The sequence below is a fragment of the Neolamprologus multifasciatus genome, chromosome 16, assembly GCF_963576455.1.
Source record: "Neolamprologus multifasciatus chromosome 16, fNeoMul1.2, whole genome shotgun sequence".
Taxonomy (NCBI): Eukaryota; Metazoa; Chordata; class Actinopteri; order Cichliformes; family Cichlidae; genus Neolamprologus; species Neolamprologus multifasciatus.
In genome coordinates, this window is record NC_140454.1 from 7712722 (window position 1) to 7730373 (window position 17652).

The following is a 17652-nucleotide window of genomic DNA, read 5'->3' on the forward strand; positions in this document are numbered from 1 at the left end:
TCAAAGTGTAGAAATGCTAAACATTTTGCCCAATAACTGAATGTGTGAGGTGTGAACACACAAAGTATGTTTAATGTAAAGATATGTTTATAGTATATTACCGTTTTACCCCATTTAACTACTTAAAAAGAACCTTTAATGGCTGTATGTACAGCTGAAACAAATCATCCATTAATGAAGAGGAACTCAATTGACAGCTATGCTACTGTAATGATAGCTGGATGTACTTTCTATCCTATTGTTTTTATTGGTTGATTTAATTTAAAGTTTTTACAGAAACTGTTTCCTGAATAATTGTTAGTTACAGGTGTACTTGTCTTTGGTCACTCACAGCTGATATGGTTCCACAGAACAAGGAGCAGCTTGGTCTTCACATTGCTCCTTTGGTCTTTCCACAGGGGGAAGAGGAAGAGGAAGAACATCCTCTTTGTTCCTCCTCTGAAAGGCATCCAACTGGGCGTGGTAGTGCTGGTAATGGCTGACAGGCTGCTGACCATTGAACCTGTAATTAATATTACATATTATACATGCATGATAAACCATCATCATTAAGTGAAGCTAATGGTTGATTAACCAAACCTGAGATCTGTATCTGTGTGAATGATAAGAAACATACAATTGAGGTATAAGAGAGTACATCCTTTCAATTCTAAGCTTTCACATATCAGGACATAACTTGATGAGCTCTGGAGACTTGATGATGATCATTTAAATCAAGCACATTTTATTAGCAGCACATGGCTGCTACTTACCCACTTAATTCCCTCTGCATCAGGTAAGGGTCTACTTTGTCATACACTGCTTCTGCATTTTGGCTTAATTTTTGTTAAATGCATAATGACATGGTGTAATTTGTCTATCTTCAAATCCAGTCTAGGGACTTTCTGTGCAGAGGTTGCATGCTTTCCCGTGTCTGTGTGGGATTTCCCTGGGAATTCCGGCTTCTTCCCACAGTCTAAAAACATTCTCGGGGTTAGGCTAATTAGTGATGCTAAACTGGCCATACATGTGAATGTGAAAGTGAATGGTTGTTTGTCTCTCTGTATTAGTCCTGTGACAGACTGGTGACCTGTCCAGGGTGTACCCCAGTTCTCACTGTATGAAGCTGGGATGGGCTCCCCAGTACCCCAACCCAAACTTGAACTGGATAAGCAGAAAAAGGATAGATGGATGTAATATGTCATGTTCATATGAGGCTGCGGCTAGCTATTATAAGCTCTAATTTTTTTTACAGATCATCTTGAAATAAGATGCACTTAAAGCTGGTCAGGTTACACAGCTGTAAACAGAAGTGTCAATATCAGGCGCGAATAGGACCAAAGGAGTTACTATGCGTTCACATCATTCTGAGCAAACCTTTGGATCCCTGGAAACTCTCTATTGGCTGCTAGTTGTGCTTCTCTACGTTGAGGAGGCTGCAATTACAAACAAATGCAGTATTAATACAACAGAAATACAAGAAAAACTAAAGAACTGTATTATACCGACTGAGCTGTGCTTCCATTGCTTTACTGCAGCTTTGTTAAAAGAACAAAGAATTCCAGTAAAGCAAAAATCATGCTTGGGTGATACTCCAAATCTGAAAAAGCACCTACTAGCTAAGTACAGCAGTTCCACACCACTGGAGGTACAGTAGTTAAAAATAAGCTAGCAAGTCAAGCAAGTCATTAACCGCTGAAACTTACAAAGTTACTTTTTTATGGTGGTAATCAGTGAAACTGTGGATATTGTTTCCATGTTATTACTTTATGGTGGGTGGGTGTGTAGGCTTTGAGAGGGACTTTCCAATCTGGTCTAGCAGGCACTCGCTTGTTGGCATTCCCCGGCCTCTTGGCTACTCTAGCCTTCTGAATCTTACCTGGAAAACATGAGAATCTTGAGTTAGAAAAACAAGGAGTGGGCTGTTTTTTGCTGTCTGTGAGCACAAAGTCACACGCTGTGATTGTTGTTGATGGTCGCTGTTTCACAGATAAAGTTCACTTTTCTTGGTTTCTGTGTTTTTAATGTGTCACTTTCACACATGACAAATGTAGGTTTATACGTGTATACAGTGGGGGGGGAGGGGGGGGTTACTGCTTTGACAGTGCATGCAGTTTTTCATGCACTGCTTTTTTTGATTAAAAGAAAAAGACTAAACCACTCACACAACAAGTAAAAATAATGTGCAAGTGTTGAGACAAATAAGTTAGGTAACCATTGTGAAGGAGAAAGTGAAAATAAACACCCCCTCAGTGATTTGTCCTTGGGCTGTGCGCTGATGTTATCAAAACACAATGTGAGCCAGGATGTGAAGGTTCCAGCTCTTCCCCAACGGTCTTGAGTGATACGAGCGGACAGGAGTTTCCCTGCAGCTTATCAGATGTGTTGTAGGACAGTCGTGGTGTGGGTAAGCTACCACTAGGTGTCACTACAGTATACACAATTGAAGACTCAGAACAGAACTGAAATTATTAAGAGATTCTCTTACTGCTCTTATGCCTGAAGGCTCTGCTGATGTTTATCTAATACAACTCTTAGTGCTTGTACTATAAAAAGTAATGCAAAAAGTTTTGGAAAAAAACACTCCTGCATCATAGATAGTGACTGGAAAGACACCACAGGGAATTATGTTTGATATGTGCACACAGCATACAGAGGCATCCCTACAGGTATGCTTTATGTACTTTAAATTATTTTGAAAGTAAATTAAAACATATAACCATCAATAAACACATCAGACAGACATCTGTAGGCCCTGAATTCACTCTGCACCATAACAACATGGTCCAAGTCATAATGAACTATCTTGAGCAACACAACAGAAAAAGAAGTACAAGCAGAAGTATTGCAGCAGATGGTCTGGGCCGTAAGGAGTCTTGACCTCAACATCATGGACACAGTCTAGGAATAGAATAGGCAGAAGATACTGACAGAACCTAAATCAGAAGGGGAAAAAAATCGAGGCATGTTTTCCAGAAGATGTGTGAGGGGAAAAAAGCTGCCTTCCAAGTAATTTAAAATTTTGTATTGTAAGTCCAGCTGCACCTTGTGTGTTTGCTGCTCCTGCTCTTGTTTTAACTGGTTGAGACCCCACAGCTTTGTTTCTATGCAACACGGTGTGGCTAAACTCCTCTTGCATCACCTGCTCACACACAAGAAATCACAAAAACAGAAGCAAACCTGCACATTCATATATGTATTTATCTGTCAGAGATTTTAATGACCAAGTCAATAACTGGAATTTACAAACATTTGAACTAACACACTATATCACTTCATGTAATGTAAAGATCTGTTTTAATTCATGCCCCGTGAAGTCCTGTCTGAAAAACAAAAAAATTCCTGAAATCTGAATTAATCTCAATTAATATTTAGTAATGTTTCAATCTGTTTGACAAATATATTAGGCACTGAAAAAATATTTTAAAATATTTATAACTAAGTAGTTGTTTAGTATTATGCCCATATAGTACTATTTTTTAAGAAATTTGTTTGCTGTGTTTGTATGATCTTGATCGATTGATTGATTGGTTTATGTGTTTGATTTTGTTTCATGAATTAGTGACAGTGCTAATATTATCTTATTCCTTAACTATCTGTTTTATGTTGCAAACATGAACAATTTCCTTTTACTGAGACGATTTAATGACATCAATAATCTGTGAACCAATCCGATTGCAAACCTGAGTATCCAGGTGTTTGCTGATATGTTTCTCCAAAATAGGACGTCGGAGGACTGAGGTGACCGAGGGACGGTCTCGTGGGTTGACCTGAAAAAGAAAGAAAAAAAATCTTTGCTTTCAAGTGTATGCACAATTAAAGTAAAAACTCAGCACTTCCTGGGAGATCCAAAGGTATTTTTAGCAAAGACGCACCATCTCGGTCTACCAAAGCAGTCTCTTCCCTGTAGGAAGCATCCGGACTACTTGCTTTTTCTCCAAAGTGACATCCTGGTCGCATGACCAAACCACTTCAGATATTAGCCGAAAGGAGCAGTTGTTCTACTCCCTGCTAATTACAGTCTGACTCATTACTAATTAAGTCTGAGTCAAAAGTCCAGCTTCATGTTCATACTTGTTGGTTTTGCACACTTGTTTATCTAACTCATATCCACAGACCAAATGAAAAACCTGGAACTGACATGAGAGTGTCTGACCTTAAAGAGCTGGGTGACCAGCAGGCGTAGGTCGTAGGAGTAGCGGCTGGGTACTGGGCTGTAGCGCCCCCTGCAGATTTTACTGACAAGCTGTCGCAAGCTGCTGGCCTCAAACTGCAGGAGACAAGTCGACACAGGCACACACAAATACCCCATGGGATATATATATATATATATGCAGCACACAGAGAGTTCATGTAAATGTCTCAGATGTCTCTACTTTGGACGACCAAAACAGATTCTGTGTCAGTTTCCTATTCGGTCTAATTCTGATTCTCTTACTGCACTCCTACACAGAGGCCAGCATTAGCGTAAGTGTTAGCATTAAGACAGCATTAGTGAAGCTGAGTGTGTGAAGCAGCTTTGGGTGTGCAGGGCGTTGGGAAGCTTACTGGATGTTTTAGGGTACAGAGTTCATACAGGACACACCCCAGAGACCAGATATCCCTGCAGGAAGGAAACACACACACACACAGAAGGACCAAGGTTAGAAGGAAAGATTTCAAAAACAATCTGACATCATCTTAACCACATCAACTTTCTAGTGAGACACAGACTTTATTACAAACCACTCTCACCTCAGTGTTGATTTTTGGGGGTTTTATTTACTAAAGTGTGTTTGCAAAGCCTGTTAAATGATTATTTCTGATACACCTCACCTTGTATAACTCAATATTTCCTTGTGAAACTTAAGTTTCCAGTCCACTTGAGCTGAACAACACCACAATCTTAAGAGCACTGAAGCAGCTAATCAGAGCATAGCTGGCAATAGTAAAAATTCTTTTCAGGCGTTTGCTTTCTTGGCTCAGAGCCAAGCGTGGGTGTGGGATGTTTGTCCTCTCGCAGTTTGGTGGGACCTTTTAAGTGTTGAGAAGTTAAAGGCATTTCTGTCTTCTTTTGAAAGGACAGCTTAGGAGTTTGGAATTAGTTCATGTCAGTAGGGGTGTCAGCCATGAAAAGTGTGTGTGTGTGTGTGTGTGTGTGTGTGTGTGTGTGTGTGTGTGTGTGTGTGAGTGTGGGAAAGAGGAAGGAACTTTGACCTCAGTTGTATCAAAATAAGACTGCAGAAGAGAGCAGCAAAACACAAAAAAGAATGGAGGAAGGACGAATAATCAGCTTGAGATGTTGCATGTGTGAGTTTGCTTTTGGCAGGCCTGTATGTGTCTCTCTGTGTATGTGTTTCAACACATTGACACGAGTGAAGGTGCTGCAGCCTGAGCAGATCATGACTGGAAGATTACAGCACCGTGCTCTATTATTACACCCACAAAGCTAATCCACAGCCACAGGTTCTAGCAGGGAACCTCCTCATTCTGGCCTCAGCTATTTGTTCAAACCCACCCCCATCCAATCACAGCTTAGTCCCCAAAAACAAGGTGTTGCAGGAATTTCAAGATCACAATGATTTCCTGGAACAAAAAAAGGTTTTAGGCTTCAGTGGCTGATTCCATGTGATGCACGCTGCATACTTGTGTTGTGGTTTCCTCAAGATAAAGATGTCTTAAAAATAAAAGTCAATTTTTGAGACAGTAAATTTGAAAACAGAGCAATTTAAAAACTGTGTTCTTCGAAAACTGTGGGCCTTTAAGGATAATAGTTTTAAGGGTTAGAAGGATTTTTTTTACTTTCAAGAGACTGGAAAACATAGCAGAGGACTGCAGGGGACTGTACTATGAAGAAGGAAGTTTGTACTATGAGGTTTTCCTGTACTCCAAAACAACTCAAAAACCTGGGACCAAAACTAAGAAAGATGATAAAAACTACATTGTGACATACTGTTTCATACTGCTGTCCCATAGGAACACTTAAAAAAGCAAATATTCACATATAGATTATCAGAAAATTCTTTTTATGTAGTTTCCTACATAAGCTGCTCCTAATAAACAGACTTTACACTCTGGCTCCACTGCTAAAAAAAGATCTTGATCAAAGTTAATGACACATCGATTTATTTGTCCAGACATTTAGATGTCTGGTTTCAGAGCTGAACCGTACACAACTGGAGCTTCAGCCCCACACATGTGAGGTACAAAACAAAAACACAGTTTTACCATATCTGCTTTATTTTTGTGCCCCTCCATTAATTGGTTTGTATAACTTTTTCTTTTCTTTTTTTTTTAAACATTAAATTGTGGGCACAACAAGCCTCTGTAGCTTATCATGGAATAAAATAAATATCCAAAAAGAGGTTATATTATGGAGCTTACTGGTTGCACAGGTATAACAGAACAATCTGAACAGTATGATATATATATCATACTGGCAACCACACATACATACGTCTTGTTGTTATAGGGCCGATTCTCACAGATCTCTGGGGAGAGGTAGTACGGTGTCCCAACACAAGTCCTGGCCAGCTCCATGGTACTACACGATGCACAGAAACAACACTATTAGGATAAATAAATTAACTGTAAATACAAGTTTATATGTATGCTATCAAAGAACATACACTAAATTACTAGTGGTCTCATAAAGCAATATGGGTGTTTTTCATACAAATGTTTTTTTTAGTAAGGGCACTCAGTGTAAACAGTTGGTTGAGGCAAAGTCTTGAAGGAAGGATTTGTTTTTGTTTTTTTGGTCAGCCATGTAAGATGGAAGTCATCATTAAACATTAAATATATGTTCTGGAGAAAAGCAAATGAAATGACTTTCTGGAAAAATGTCAACACAAACAAGACCAAACATAACTTTAAACTGAAGCTCCTTTTGTCAGTGAGTCAAAATGTAAGAACATGAAGCTATGAACTTAAGTGATCAGGAAAATATGTATCATAAGTTAACTAACTGGCTAATTAGCGTAGCAATGTAAGAGCATGTAGAAAACTTGTTTCTCTTCTTTACAAAGACTAACACGTAAGTCTGGTGTTTATTTTTTAGGCATTTTCACCTGCTCACTGGTTATTTTCTCTTTTATGAATTGTTTTATGGGAAAATCCCAGTAGATCATCAGATTTTGAAGTGCACCTAACAAAGTGGTTGGTGAGCGTATATTCATCAGTAATTGGGACACGGTGTTTAGACCAGTGTTTGTGTGAATGGGTGAATTTAGCATGTTGCATAGATTGTTTTGAATACTCCAGGAGAGTAGAAAAACGCCATATAAGAATGAGTCCATTTACCGTACATTGCCTGCACTGAGATTGAAGAACTGGATTATCAGAGCAAACTCTGCTGTTAGAAAATAAATCATATGCAAGTTTTGCAAAAGCTTTAATATAAGAGCGTTTAGCCTTCTCCCCTATCCTTCTAATGTGAACCATTACTTTAATTATCTGCTGTGTTTTGTTACTGGGGAAAAAAGAAAAACACATTCGAGGTAACTGGCAACTAAGCTTAATGGACTGCCATTAAAGAAGCATGGTTTGCACTAGTAATAGCATTTTATAGGCTATTCTATATTGTGCTGGGAGCCAAACAGAGTGCTTTCAGCCCTGGGGTAATATGATGAAATTTCCTGGTACCTGTTAGGATTCTGGCTGCTGCATTGTGAATGAGCTGAAGTCATCCTACTGATGATTTGGATAATCTGGCAAACAGAGCATTACAGTAATCTATCCTACTCGATATGAATGCATGGACCAATTTCTTAGAGTCAGTTTGAGATGATATTGATGTGATTATCAAAACTGAAACCCAGAATAACTGAAAGACTCCAGACTTGCGCACTGTGAGAGACAGAGTGGATAAATACGAATGCATTTTCTGTCTCTGACTTTTTGGAAAAACAACAAATATTTCTGTTTTGTTTCTATCCAGCTCTAGAAAACTTTCCAGACATCAGTGCAGCTCATTAGTTTGTGAATGGAGGTTAGTTCATCAGAGGAAAAGGATAAGCACAACTATGTGTCATCTGCATAAGAATGGGAGGATATCTTATGATTCTTCGTGATAGTATCAAGTAGGAGTATGTAAAGGTTAATCAGCAATGGACCAAGGACTGAGCCTTGAGGATCCATCCATCCATCCATGCAATCAGGAACCTGACCTGGTAAACCGAATGTGTCATGAAGCCTTTGAATTAGAATGTCGTGGTGCTGAAAGAAGGAGTGAGGTCAGATAGAACTAAAACTCAGACTCTTTGTGAGCCACTATTGATGTTTAGCAAGAGCCGTCTCTGTGCTCTGAGTGGATTTGAACCCTGATTGCTACTTATCATAAAGTTAAAATATTAACTTTAAATATAAAGTTAATATTTATTTAAAGTTAATATTTTAACTGAGTAAATATATATTTACTCAGTTGTTTGTAAACAAATTTTCCAAATTTTGTGAAAGGGAAGAATAAAATATTAGAAAAAGGAAATTATGTCAATATTATTTTTCTTAAATAGTGGTGATTATTACATATTTTAGAGAAACAGGGAAGATGCCAGTATGTGGAGAACTATTGATACTGACTAAATGATTTGTAAAACATGAGCTACAAATTTGAATAGTTTGGTGGGAATGGAGTCAAGGAACAAGGTGTAGGACTTGATGAATAATTCCTTCCTGATCTTTAAAATTTAAAGCTGAGAATATGAGGCATTGCTAGGTAAATTACTGTAACAGACTAAGATATTTCCTCTGATATCATGAACTTTGCTCTTGTAGAAAGAAAGAAATTTGTCACATTTATTTATTGAAAGAAATTCAGTTGGTATGGTTTTGGAGAGATTAAGTAGTTTGTCAGTGGATGAATATAGAAAAGCAGTATTAGACTGGTTTTCAGTTGGGAGATGTAGAGTTGTCTGGCTAATTTCATTTTATTGTGTATCAGTAAAATATATTTTTATAGAGTTCAAAATTAATTTGTACTTCTTTTTTTCTGTATTTTCTCTCAGCTCTCCTGCAAATCTATGAAAAACACCAGATAGTGATCTTGAAGTGAAGCTAAAGGATAAACGAATGTCAGTCGTACAAGTGGAAGCTGGCTGAACTCCTACAAAGCATAAATCAAAACTTGCTGGTGGCTCTCATGAAAATCAGTCAAAGAATATTCTTCGGCATTAGGACTCATTCTCTGCGAGCCATGATTTTCTGCCCAAATGTTCATCAAACATCCAATTGCTGAAACATTTTAAACATGTTTTCCATTTTCAGTCATGTCTAAAAATTATTGCATGCACAGACTGTTATTTACAGGACATGGATGTGTTTTTATCATTCTCTGCAAGCAGCCAAAAAAACTACAGACAGACCATTATTTCCACAACCATTTGTTTACATGTCCGGGATGACAGTTTGTGGAATGATAATCAGTTGTTTGGAAGTCATCCATGTTTTACAGAGGGCTCAGCGACAGACAGCTGCACTGTGTGTGTGTGTGTGTGTGTGTGTGTGTGTGTGTGTGTGTGTGTGAAGATGACACTGACTTACTTATTCAACATTCTTGCGATTCCAAAGTCCCCCAGCTTCGCTTTCATCCCTCCGTTGGTTAGGAAGATATTCTAGACCAGAGGGAGAGCAAGAATGAAAGGATGTCTGTGTTCAACAAGGAAGGCACTAACATTGCGTGTGTGTGTGTGTGTAAACGGATAAGACTGATGATAGACAGTGATGGCCACGAGTAGTCTGTGGTCAGTTGTTTTGAGATATTGTTGGAGCTGGCATACAGCAAGGTCTTTGTTCAATGCAAAGCTGATCTCAGGACAGTTTAGCTGTACAATACTGTGCAATGATAACACTAGATAATTATAAAACTCAACCTCAGTCTCTCTGGGTAATGTTTACCATGTAAATGTCCAATAATGAATATAATGCATGATGTAAACTCTGCATTGTAAAGCTCAGGTAAAGTGATGGTACTTGCTCAGTTCGGTTCTGAAAGGTGACTGTGATCACAATCCTTGTCTTTAAAAATGATAATCGGACTTACATTGGTTGTTGTCAGGGACAGACTACCGATATAAATAACAGGTCTCGTGCATTTCTTTCACATCTTAGTCCAAAATCTATATATAAATCATAAAAACATAACTGTTCATGAGGAGGTGAATGCATGTGCAAGTTTGATCACTATTATTTGAAAAAACACCATTACTATATAAGGCCACCTGTTTTGTGTAATTTGTTGAAAAGTTCGAAATAGTTTACAAATACTGAACACAGACAGAACAGCTTGTTTTGAATGAATTAGCTTTATATGTGATTGCAGGCTGTAGTGAAGCAGGTTAAATACTTGAGCTTTGATGTCTCTGTGGAGAATCTTCCGGTCATGGATGTGTTTGAGACCCAGACAGATCTGAACAAACCAGTCGATGATCTAAGAAACACGCAACTCTGTTTTATTACTGTGACATTTTCATATGGATAGAGAGCAAATTACCACCTAATGAAGAATATAAATGAAAACCTCCACAATTAATGTTCCGATTAGGCATAACATTGTGACCACCTGCCTAATATTGTGTTGGTCCCCCTTTTGCTGCCAAAATAACTCAGCCTAACAACCCATTGAGGCATGAAGGTGTGCTGTGGTATCTGTCAGCAAGATGCCAACAACAGATCTTCTAATCGTTAAGTTGCGAGGTGAGGGCTCCTTGGATTGGACTTGTTTGTCCAGCACATCTGTGCTGGACAAACTTTGATGTCTCTGTCAGGCATCAATGTCCAATTGGTTTGAGATCTGGGGAATTCCGAGGCCGAGTTAACATGTTAAAACTCTTTGTTGTGCTCCTCAAACCATTTCTGTAACCATTTTTGTTTTGTAGCAGTGCACATTATCCTGCTGAAAAGGCCATCAGGGAGTACTGTTTCATTGGTGTGGTTGGTCTGCAAAAATGCACTGGTAGGTATCTCATATCAAAGTAACATCAACATGGATGACAGGACCCAACGTTTCCCAGCAAAACATTTCACAAAGCATAACACTGGTTTGCCTTCTTCCCATAGTGCATCCTATTGCCAGGCGTTCGCCCAGGTAAGTGAGTCACACACACCCAGGCATCCACATGAGGTAAAAGAAAACATGATTTGTCCAATGAGACCCCGTTCTTCCATTGCTTCATGGTTTTGATCTAATGCTTACGTGCCTATTCCTGCCACTTTCGGTGGTGGGCAGGAGTCAGCACGGACACCCTGACTTGTCTGCATCTATCCAGCCCCAGACACAACAAACTGTGATGCTCTATGTATCTACAGTGGCTTGCAAAAGTATTCGGCCCCCTTGAACTTTTCCACATTTTGTCACATTACAGCCACAAACATGAATCAATTTTATTGGAATTCCACGTGAAAGACCAACACAAAGTGGTGAACACGTGAGAAGTGGAACGAGAATCATACATGATTCCAAACATTTTTTACAAATAAATAACTGCAAAGTGGGGTGTACGTAATTTTTCAGCCCCCTGAGTCAATACTTTGTAGAACCACCTTTTTCTGCAATTACAGCTGCCAGTCTTTTAGGGTATGTCTCTACCAGCTTTGCACATCTAGAGACTGAAATTCTTGCCCATTCTTCTTTGCAAAACAGCTCCAGCTCAGTCAGATTAGATGGACAGCGTTTCTGAACAGCTGTTTTCAGATCTTGCCACAGATTCTCGATTGGATTTAGATCTGGACTTTGACTGGGCCATTCTAACTCATGGATATGTTGTGTTTTAAACCATTCCATTGTTGCCCTGGCTTTATGTTTAGGGTCGTTGTCCTGCTGGAAGGTGAACCTCCGCCCCAGTCTCAAGTCTTTTGCAGACTCCAAGAGGTTTTCTTCCAAGATTGCCCTGTATTTGGCTCCATCCATCTTCCCATCAACTCTGACCAGCTTCCCTGTCCCTGCTGAAGAGAAGCGCCCCCAGAGCATGATGCTGCCACCACCATATTTGACAGTGGGGATGGTGTGTCCAGAGTGATGTGCAGTGTTAGTTTTCCGCCACACATAGCATTTTGCATTTTGGCCAAAAAGTTCCATTTTGGTCTCATCTGACCAGAGCAGCTTCTTCCACATGTTTGCTGTGCCCCCCACATGGCTTGTGGCAAACTGCAAACAGGACTTCTTATGGTTTTCTGTTAACAATGGCTTTCTTCTTGCCACTCTTCCATAAAGGCCAACTTTGTGCAGTGCACGACTAATAGTTGTCCTATGGACAGATTCCCCCACCTGAGCTGTAGATCTCTGCAGCTCGTCCAGAGTCACCATGGGCCTCTTGGCTGCAATTCTGATCAGCGCTCTCCTTGTTCGGCCTGTGAGTTTAGGTGGACGGCCTTGTCTTGGTAGGTTTACAGTTGTGCCATACTCCTCCCATATCTGAATGATCACTTGAACAGTGCTCCGTGGGATGTTCAAGGCCTGGGAAATCTTTTTGTAGCCTAAGCCTGCTTTAAATTTCTCAATAACTTTATCCCTGACCTGTCTGGTGTGTTCTTTGGACTTCATGGTGTTGTTGCTCCCAATATTCTCTTTGACAATCTCTGAGGCTGTCACAGAGCAGCTGTATTTGTACTGACATTAGATTACACACAGGTGCACTCTATTTAGTCATTAGCACTCATCAGGCAATGTCTATGGGCAACTGACTGCACTCAGACCAAAGGGGGCTGAATAATTACGCACACCCTACTTTTCAGTTATTTATTTGTAAAAAATGTTTGGAATCATGTATGATTTCCGTTCCACTTCTCACATGTACACCACTTTGTGTTGGTCTTTCACGTGGAATTCCAATAAAATTGATTCATGTTTGTGGCTGTAATGTGACAAATTGTGGAAAAGTTCAAGGGGCGGAATACTTTTGCAAGCCACTGTATATAACCAGCATTAAGCAATCTGAGCTACAGTAGATTGTCTGCTGGATTGGACCACACAGCCCAGCCTTCGCTCTTCACACGCATCCATAACCTTGTAGCTGGTTCACCACTGTCCCTTCCTTGAACCACTGTTGATTAGGTACTGACCACTGCAGACCAGGAACACCCCACAAGAGCTGCAGTTTTGAAGATGCTCTAACCCAGTCATCTAGCCATCACAATTTTTCTCCAAACCTTACACCTTGAGGGCTCTTGCTCCCTAATATATCCCAGCCACAAACAGGTGTTATGATGAAGAGATAATCAGTCTTATTCACTTCACCTCTCGGTGGTCATAATGTTATGTCTGATCGATGTGTGTTTGTACTGTTATTACTTGCGTGCAGTAATAACAGAGACTGAATGTCCTTCAGTGTGTTTGTGAACATATTTCAGTGCAAAACTATCACAGTGAGGAAAATCTGATCAGCCTTTATCAAATAGCTAAGGCCAGGGTGAGGTATACCTGCTCCTCAGTGAAAGGAACTCCTCTCTGTATGTTGATTTTCTTCATCAGATCTCCTCCGTCACAGTACTCCATCACTATATAAAGGCTGCCTCTCTCTATACAGACATCCAGGAAACACTTTAACACTGATATAAACTGATACATTACATCTTCTACTCTGAAGCCCACACATACCTTGAAAGGACCGGATGAAGGTGACAATGTTTGGATGTTTCATCTTTGACAGCAACGTCACCTCTTTATTGGACGATTCCTTTTCCTTTGCTGACATCTGAGCAGCAAAACACACAAAAATAAAAGGAGTAACGTGTTCTTGGGAAAAACACTTCTAAATAAGCACTAAATATAGTTTAGAATTGATCACTTGAGCTTTAATGGTTTTATCTGGGCTGCAACTAACCATTCATCATCAGTGCTTTTCAATGTAAGTATATTATTTACTGAAGTTACTCTTGTAACAAATAACACTTAACACAATTTTTAGCTGAGAGATGTAGAATGTCTCAAGGGCTGTAGTGACATACAAAAGACATAATCTAATGTACACAGTGAGAAAGACAGCTTATTTAAGTCTTGTCTTAGACTATACTGACTGCAGAATACGAGTTGTTTTACCATAACCTGATTCTACTACAAATGAAGCTGGTACCTGTATATTAGATAAACTTAATTTATGCTTGAAGCATACATTACAAAGCTGAGATATTACAAAGTTGCTTGAATGCATGTGTAAGTCACAGAGAGCGATATAGTGTGATCGTTTTCCTGATCCCAGGCAGCACTGCAGGTAGCGAAACTGAGCTATGCTGCTGTACCTTCCTGAGGCTGATCTCTTTGACCACACACTGTGTGTTTCCACCTCCCCCTTTGTCTTTGACCAGGAAGGCTTTTCCAAATGCACCCTGCCCAATCTGTCTGATAACCTCATAGTCGTTCATTGCCCCTGGAAGACAATATGAGGGGCAAACAGTTTAGCTGATGAAACACAAACTCACTGAGACTGAGTAATAATGGAAAAAAAAATGGTAAAATAGTAAACTTTTTGTTCTCATTTTAAAAATTAATGAAAATGTCAAAACGGCGGTAAAACAAAATAAAATAAATGCGTGTAAGCTATTTCCCTATGCCCTCGCCTTAAAAAACGAATTAGTATTATTAACCTTTTCATGCATGAATTATGACAACCTCAATCAGGATTTTTTCTTTTTAAAGTATTTTTATTCATCTTTAGGGCATGAAAAAAGATTTTTGAACTTCATTTTTTAAAACATGTACTATTCAAAGAGGTTTTTTTTACATGTCCACGTACGTGGAAACCTTGCTAACCAGTGGGTAGCAGGGTATGGAGCGACACATCAGTGTCCAGTGTAGTGGTTTATGTGCAAGTATACCATCAACACTGACACAAATACAAGAAAACAGACTTTGAATAGCTGTCCACTGTTGTGACCACTATGCGTGACAGGGTTAAACAATTTGGAATAAGTTTAAACAGCTATTAACGCGTTCATTTTTCTTAATTACAAGTCGCCGTCGAACATAGACGGAACTAAGGCCGTTGCCATGGAGACTGAAACACAGGCTACTAGCATTCAATTTAGCATGTTTAACGCAAGTTCACCAAAGAGGAGGACAGTGCTCACTTTTTCTCTCTTTTAGCGACACAGAAGCTCTGCACTTACCCTTTCAAAAGTAGCAAAAGCAGAAGTCACATTGCGAAAGAAAACGGCGGCAAATTACTTATAAAGTCATTAGGAAGCGCTTGTCTTCAGAAGTGTTGAACTACGGTAAGCGCGAAAGGAAACCACGCAGAATGCTGGGAGTAGTAGTTTTTGTAGGCGAGTTCGCCATTAGCTTTCGCCTTTATATTTCCCAAGCTGCTCAGCAGTTTCATTTTGTAGTGTTGTGTTACAGCACCTATTATTCATTAATTCATTCGTTCATTTTTATTTGCGCCGTAAACTACTTAAACTGCAACACATTTGGGCCATAAGGGGATTTTTTTTATTTCTTATTATTACGTTAATGTCAATTATTATTATATAAAAGGTTACCTGTTAAATGTATTTATCTATAATTTCGTTTAAGTCTAACTTTCAACAGGTTATCTATTAAAATGTTCAAAGCAGCTGTTCCATGTCACTTCCTGTACACTCTAATTAAGCATGTTGCAGCACCTGACCTAGACTCTGTTTTATTTTTACACATAAACAGGACACGGATACAGGAAGATTATTTTCTATTGTTTGCTTTATGTTACTTTCGATTACTTGCTGGTATACCTGCATTGTAATGTTATCTAAAAATCTTATGTTTACCTGTATAATTTTGGATGTTTTTTAAGATAAGAACATTTATTTATACTACGTTTGTGTAGTTATTAAAAATGTATCAGTAAATAGATGTAGTGGACTGGGCGTCTGCCACTTGGAATCCGAGCCAAAGGCGGATCCTGTTTCTCTTGTCAGATTTTAGCATTCACACCCCAGATTGATATTCCAGGCAGCCATCATGTCTGTAGTTATTCATGGTGTGTGTTGCTCCATCTGAAAAAAGGTGATGTAATCCTCTGAATAGCTCCAATATAAAATGGATCCTCACATCTTCAGTTATGAACAGGGTATTAGGTAATCATATCTCCAATTGTAATGACAGCAAAAACAAACTGATAGACGTGTTCAGGATAGATGCTAGACCTTTGGAAAAATGTGTATTTGTGAATAAATGTGAAATGCAGCAAATGTAAAATACTAATCACTATATGTACTGTAAAAAGCAAAAAAAAAAAAAAAAAAATAAATTATATATTATTGAAAAAGATCTTTGGTTGTTTAACTATTACTTAATTACTCTGGTGTAGTGAGAATAGTTATAGGGGATGTCTTTACCAGTAGGAACAAAATGTATACCCCCCTTTACATTTCTGAAAGCTGTCCAGTTAATTGAGTCTTTTCAGGGCCAATTCTGGCCCCTGGGCCTTATGTTTGACACCCCTGATGTAGACCCACAAACAGCCTGTAGGCTCCTGTTTGAGGGCCTCAGGCTGGCACAGGTTGGTAAGAGGAAAGCAGCTCTAAAAGGCCTAAACTGAATCAGTACAAGCAGACACAAGTTGAAATTAGCAAACATGAGTGAAACAATAATGAAGGTTTAACACGTAAAACAGACATCAAAGAAATCTAATAGTTTTTCAGTCCAGTATTTAGAGCAGATGTAACTGTACGAACCTCAGCTTTTATGACCTGTCTGCAAACACCTCCCTGCTCCATCAAGGTGACTTTCCATCCACTGCTTCTCCCATGAGCCCCCTGGGTTAGGGCTCTTTTAATTAGTGCTTTAATCATAGACAAATTTCCACCAGGATCCTATGACACACAGGCAGAGAGCCCACTGTGACAGCTGATCTATGTTAGTTCACTGAGGTAACGACTGCATGTGATGACACCGCTGTAAACAGCATGGCCACTGACACTGTCAGTCTCATTCTTTATCACGAGTTATGATCTGTATGATGAAAACAAACTGTGAGGTGAACAGTACACTGACTGAAAAAATAATCTGACCTTTCATTAAAGTCAAAGAACCCATAAAAGATGTACAGTTGATGCACCAGTGTGGCCCACAGTGGGCTGCCACAAACGATTATTTTGATAGTCGACTAATCAGATCATGCATCCATTGGACGTAAAATGTACAGATTATTGCACCAGCAGCATCTGCTCTTATATAACTATCATTAGCTTACAGCTTGAAGTGTTTAAGGTGTGTGCAAACTAAAAATAAAGACAAGATGATAGTTTATTAAATTTTAATGAAATTTGCAGATTGTTTCGGTGAAGTTTAATAAACTCCTTGCTATCTAAAATATAACAGGACACCGGAGTATATTCTCCAGCATCTCACACTTCTGATAATCAGTTGTCTGCTTGACGTTTATTCAGCTGTGTAAAAACTATAACTTTAATCTCAGCCAAACCGATTTACTCTTAAATCCTACTACTTATTCCTGCGTCTTTTGGGATCTTACAAAGCATCAAACGACGTGTCAAATATTAAATCAGTCGTCGACGATTTTAAAAGTCTATGTAATCGTGACTAGTCGACGTAATTGTGGCAGCCCCAGGCACACTAAAATAAACATGTACTGCTGGTTTCAAGTAGTCTGATCCTTTGCTCAATACAGAAATACAGTCAAAATAATTATTAGTGTATATACACCAATTAAAGGTTTATAGGATTTTTCTGAAGGTTCTGGCACAGAAACACACAACACACCA

The 17652-nt window shown here is 39.1% G+C and overlaps 1 protein-coding gene across 5 annotated transcripts in view; it reads right to left on the reverse strand.

Moving 5' to 3' along the window:
• nek5 (NIMA related kinase 5) overlaps positions 1-16145 on the reverse strand; it is a 24790-nt gene extending 8645 nt beyond the window's left edge. The window contains exons 1-14 of one of the 5 annotated variants that reach the window (XM_085136531.1): positions 15058-16144; positions 14191-14318; positions 13550-13646; positions 13373-13470; positions 10301-10384; positions 9499-9569; positions 6416-6502; positions 4528-4582; positions 4136-4249; positions 3663-3749; positions 3025-3121; positions 1746-1858; positions 1357-1415; positions 332-502 (exon numbers count right to left, since the gene is read on the reverse strand). In XM_085136531.1, coding sequence (XP_084992657.1) covers positions 332-502; positions 1357-1415; positions 1746-1858; positions 3025-3121; positions 3663-3749; positions 4136-4249; positions 4528-4582; positions 6416-6502; positions 9499-9569; positions 10301-10384; positions 13373-13470; positions 13550-13646; positions 14191-14313 — 1256 coding nt within the window. In that variant the 5' untranslated portion in view covers positions 14314-14318; positions 15058-16144. Of the gene's footprint in view, positions 1-331; positions 503-1356; positions 1416-1745; positions 1859-3024; positions 3122-3662; positions 3750-4135; positions 4250-4527; positions 4583-6415; positions 6503-9498; positions 9570-10300; positions 10385-13372; positions 13471-13549; positions 13647-14190; positions 14319-15057 lie in introns of those variants that run through there. The other 4 variants (XM_085136532.1, XM_085136533.1, XM_085136534.1 and 1 more) reach the window with 4 other exon arrangements.
• Positions 16146-17652: the final 1507 nt, after the last annotated feature.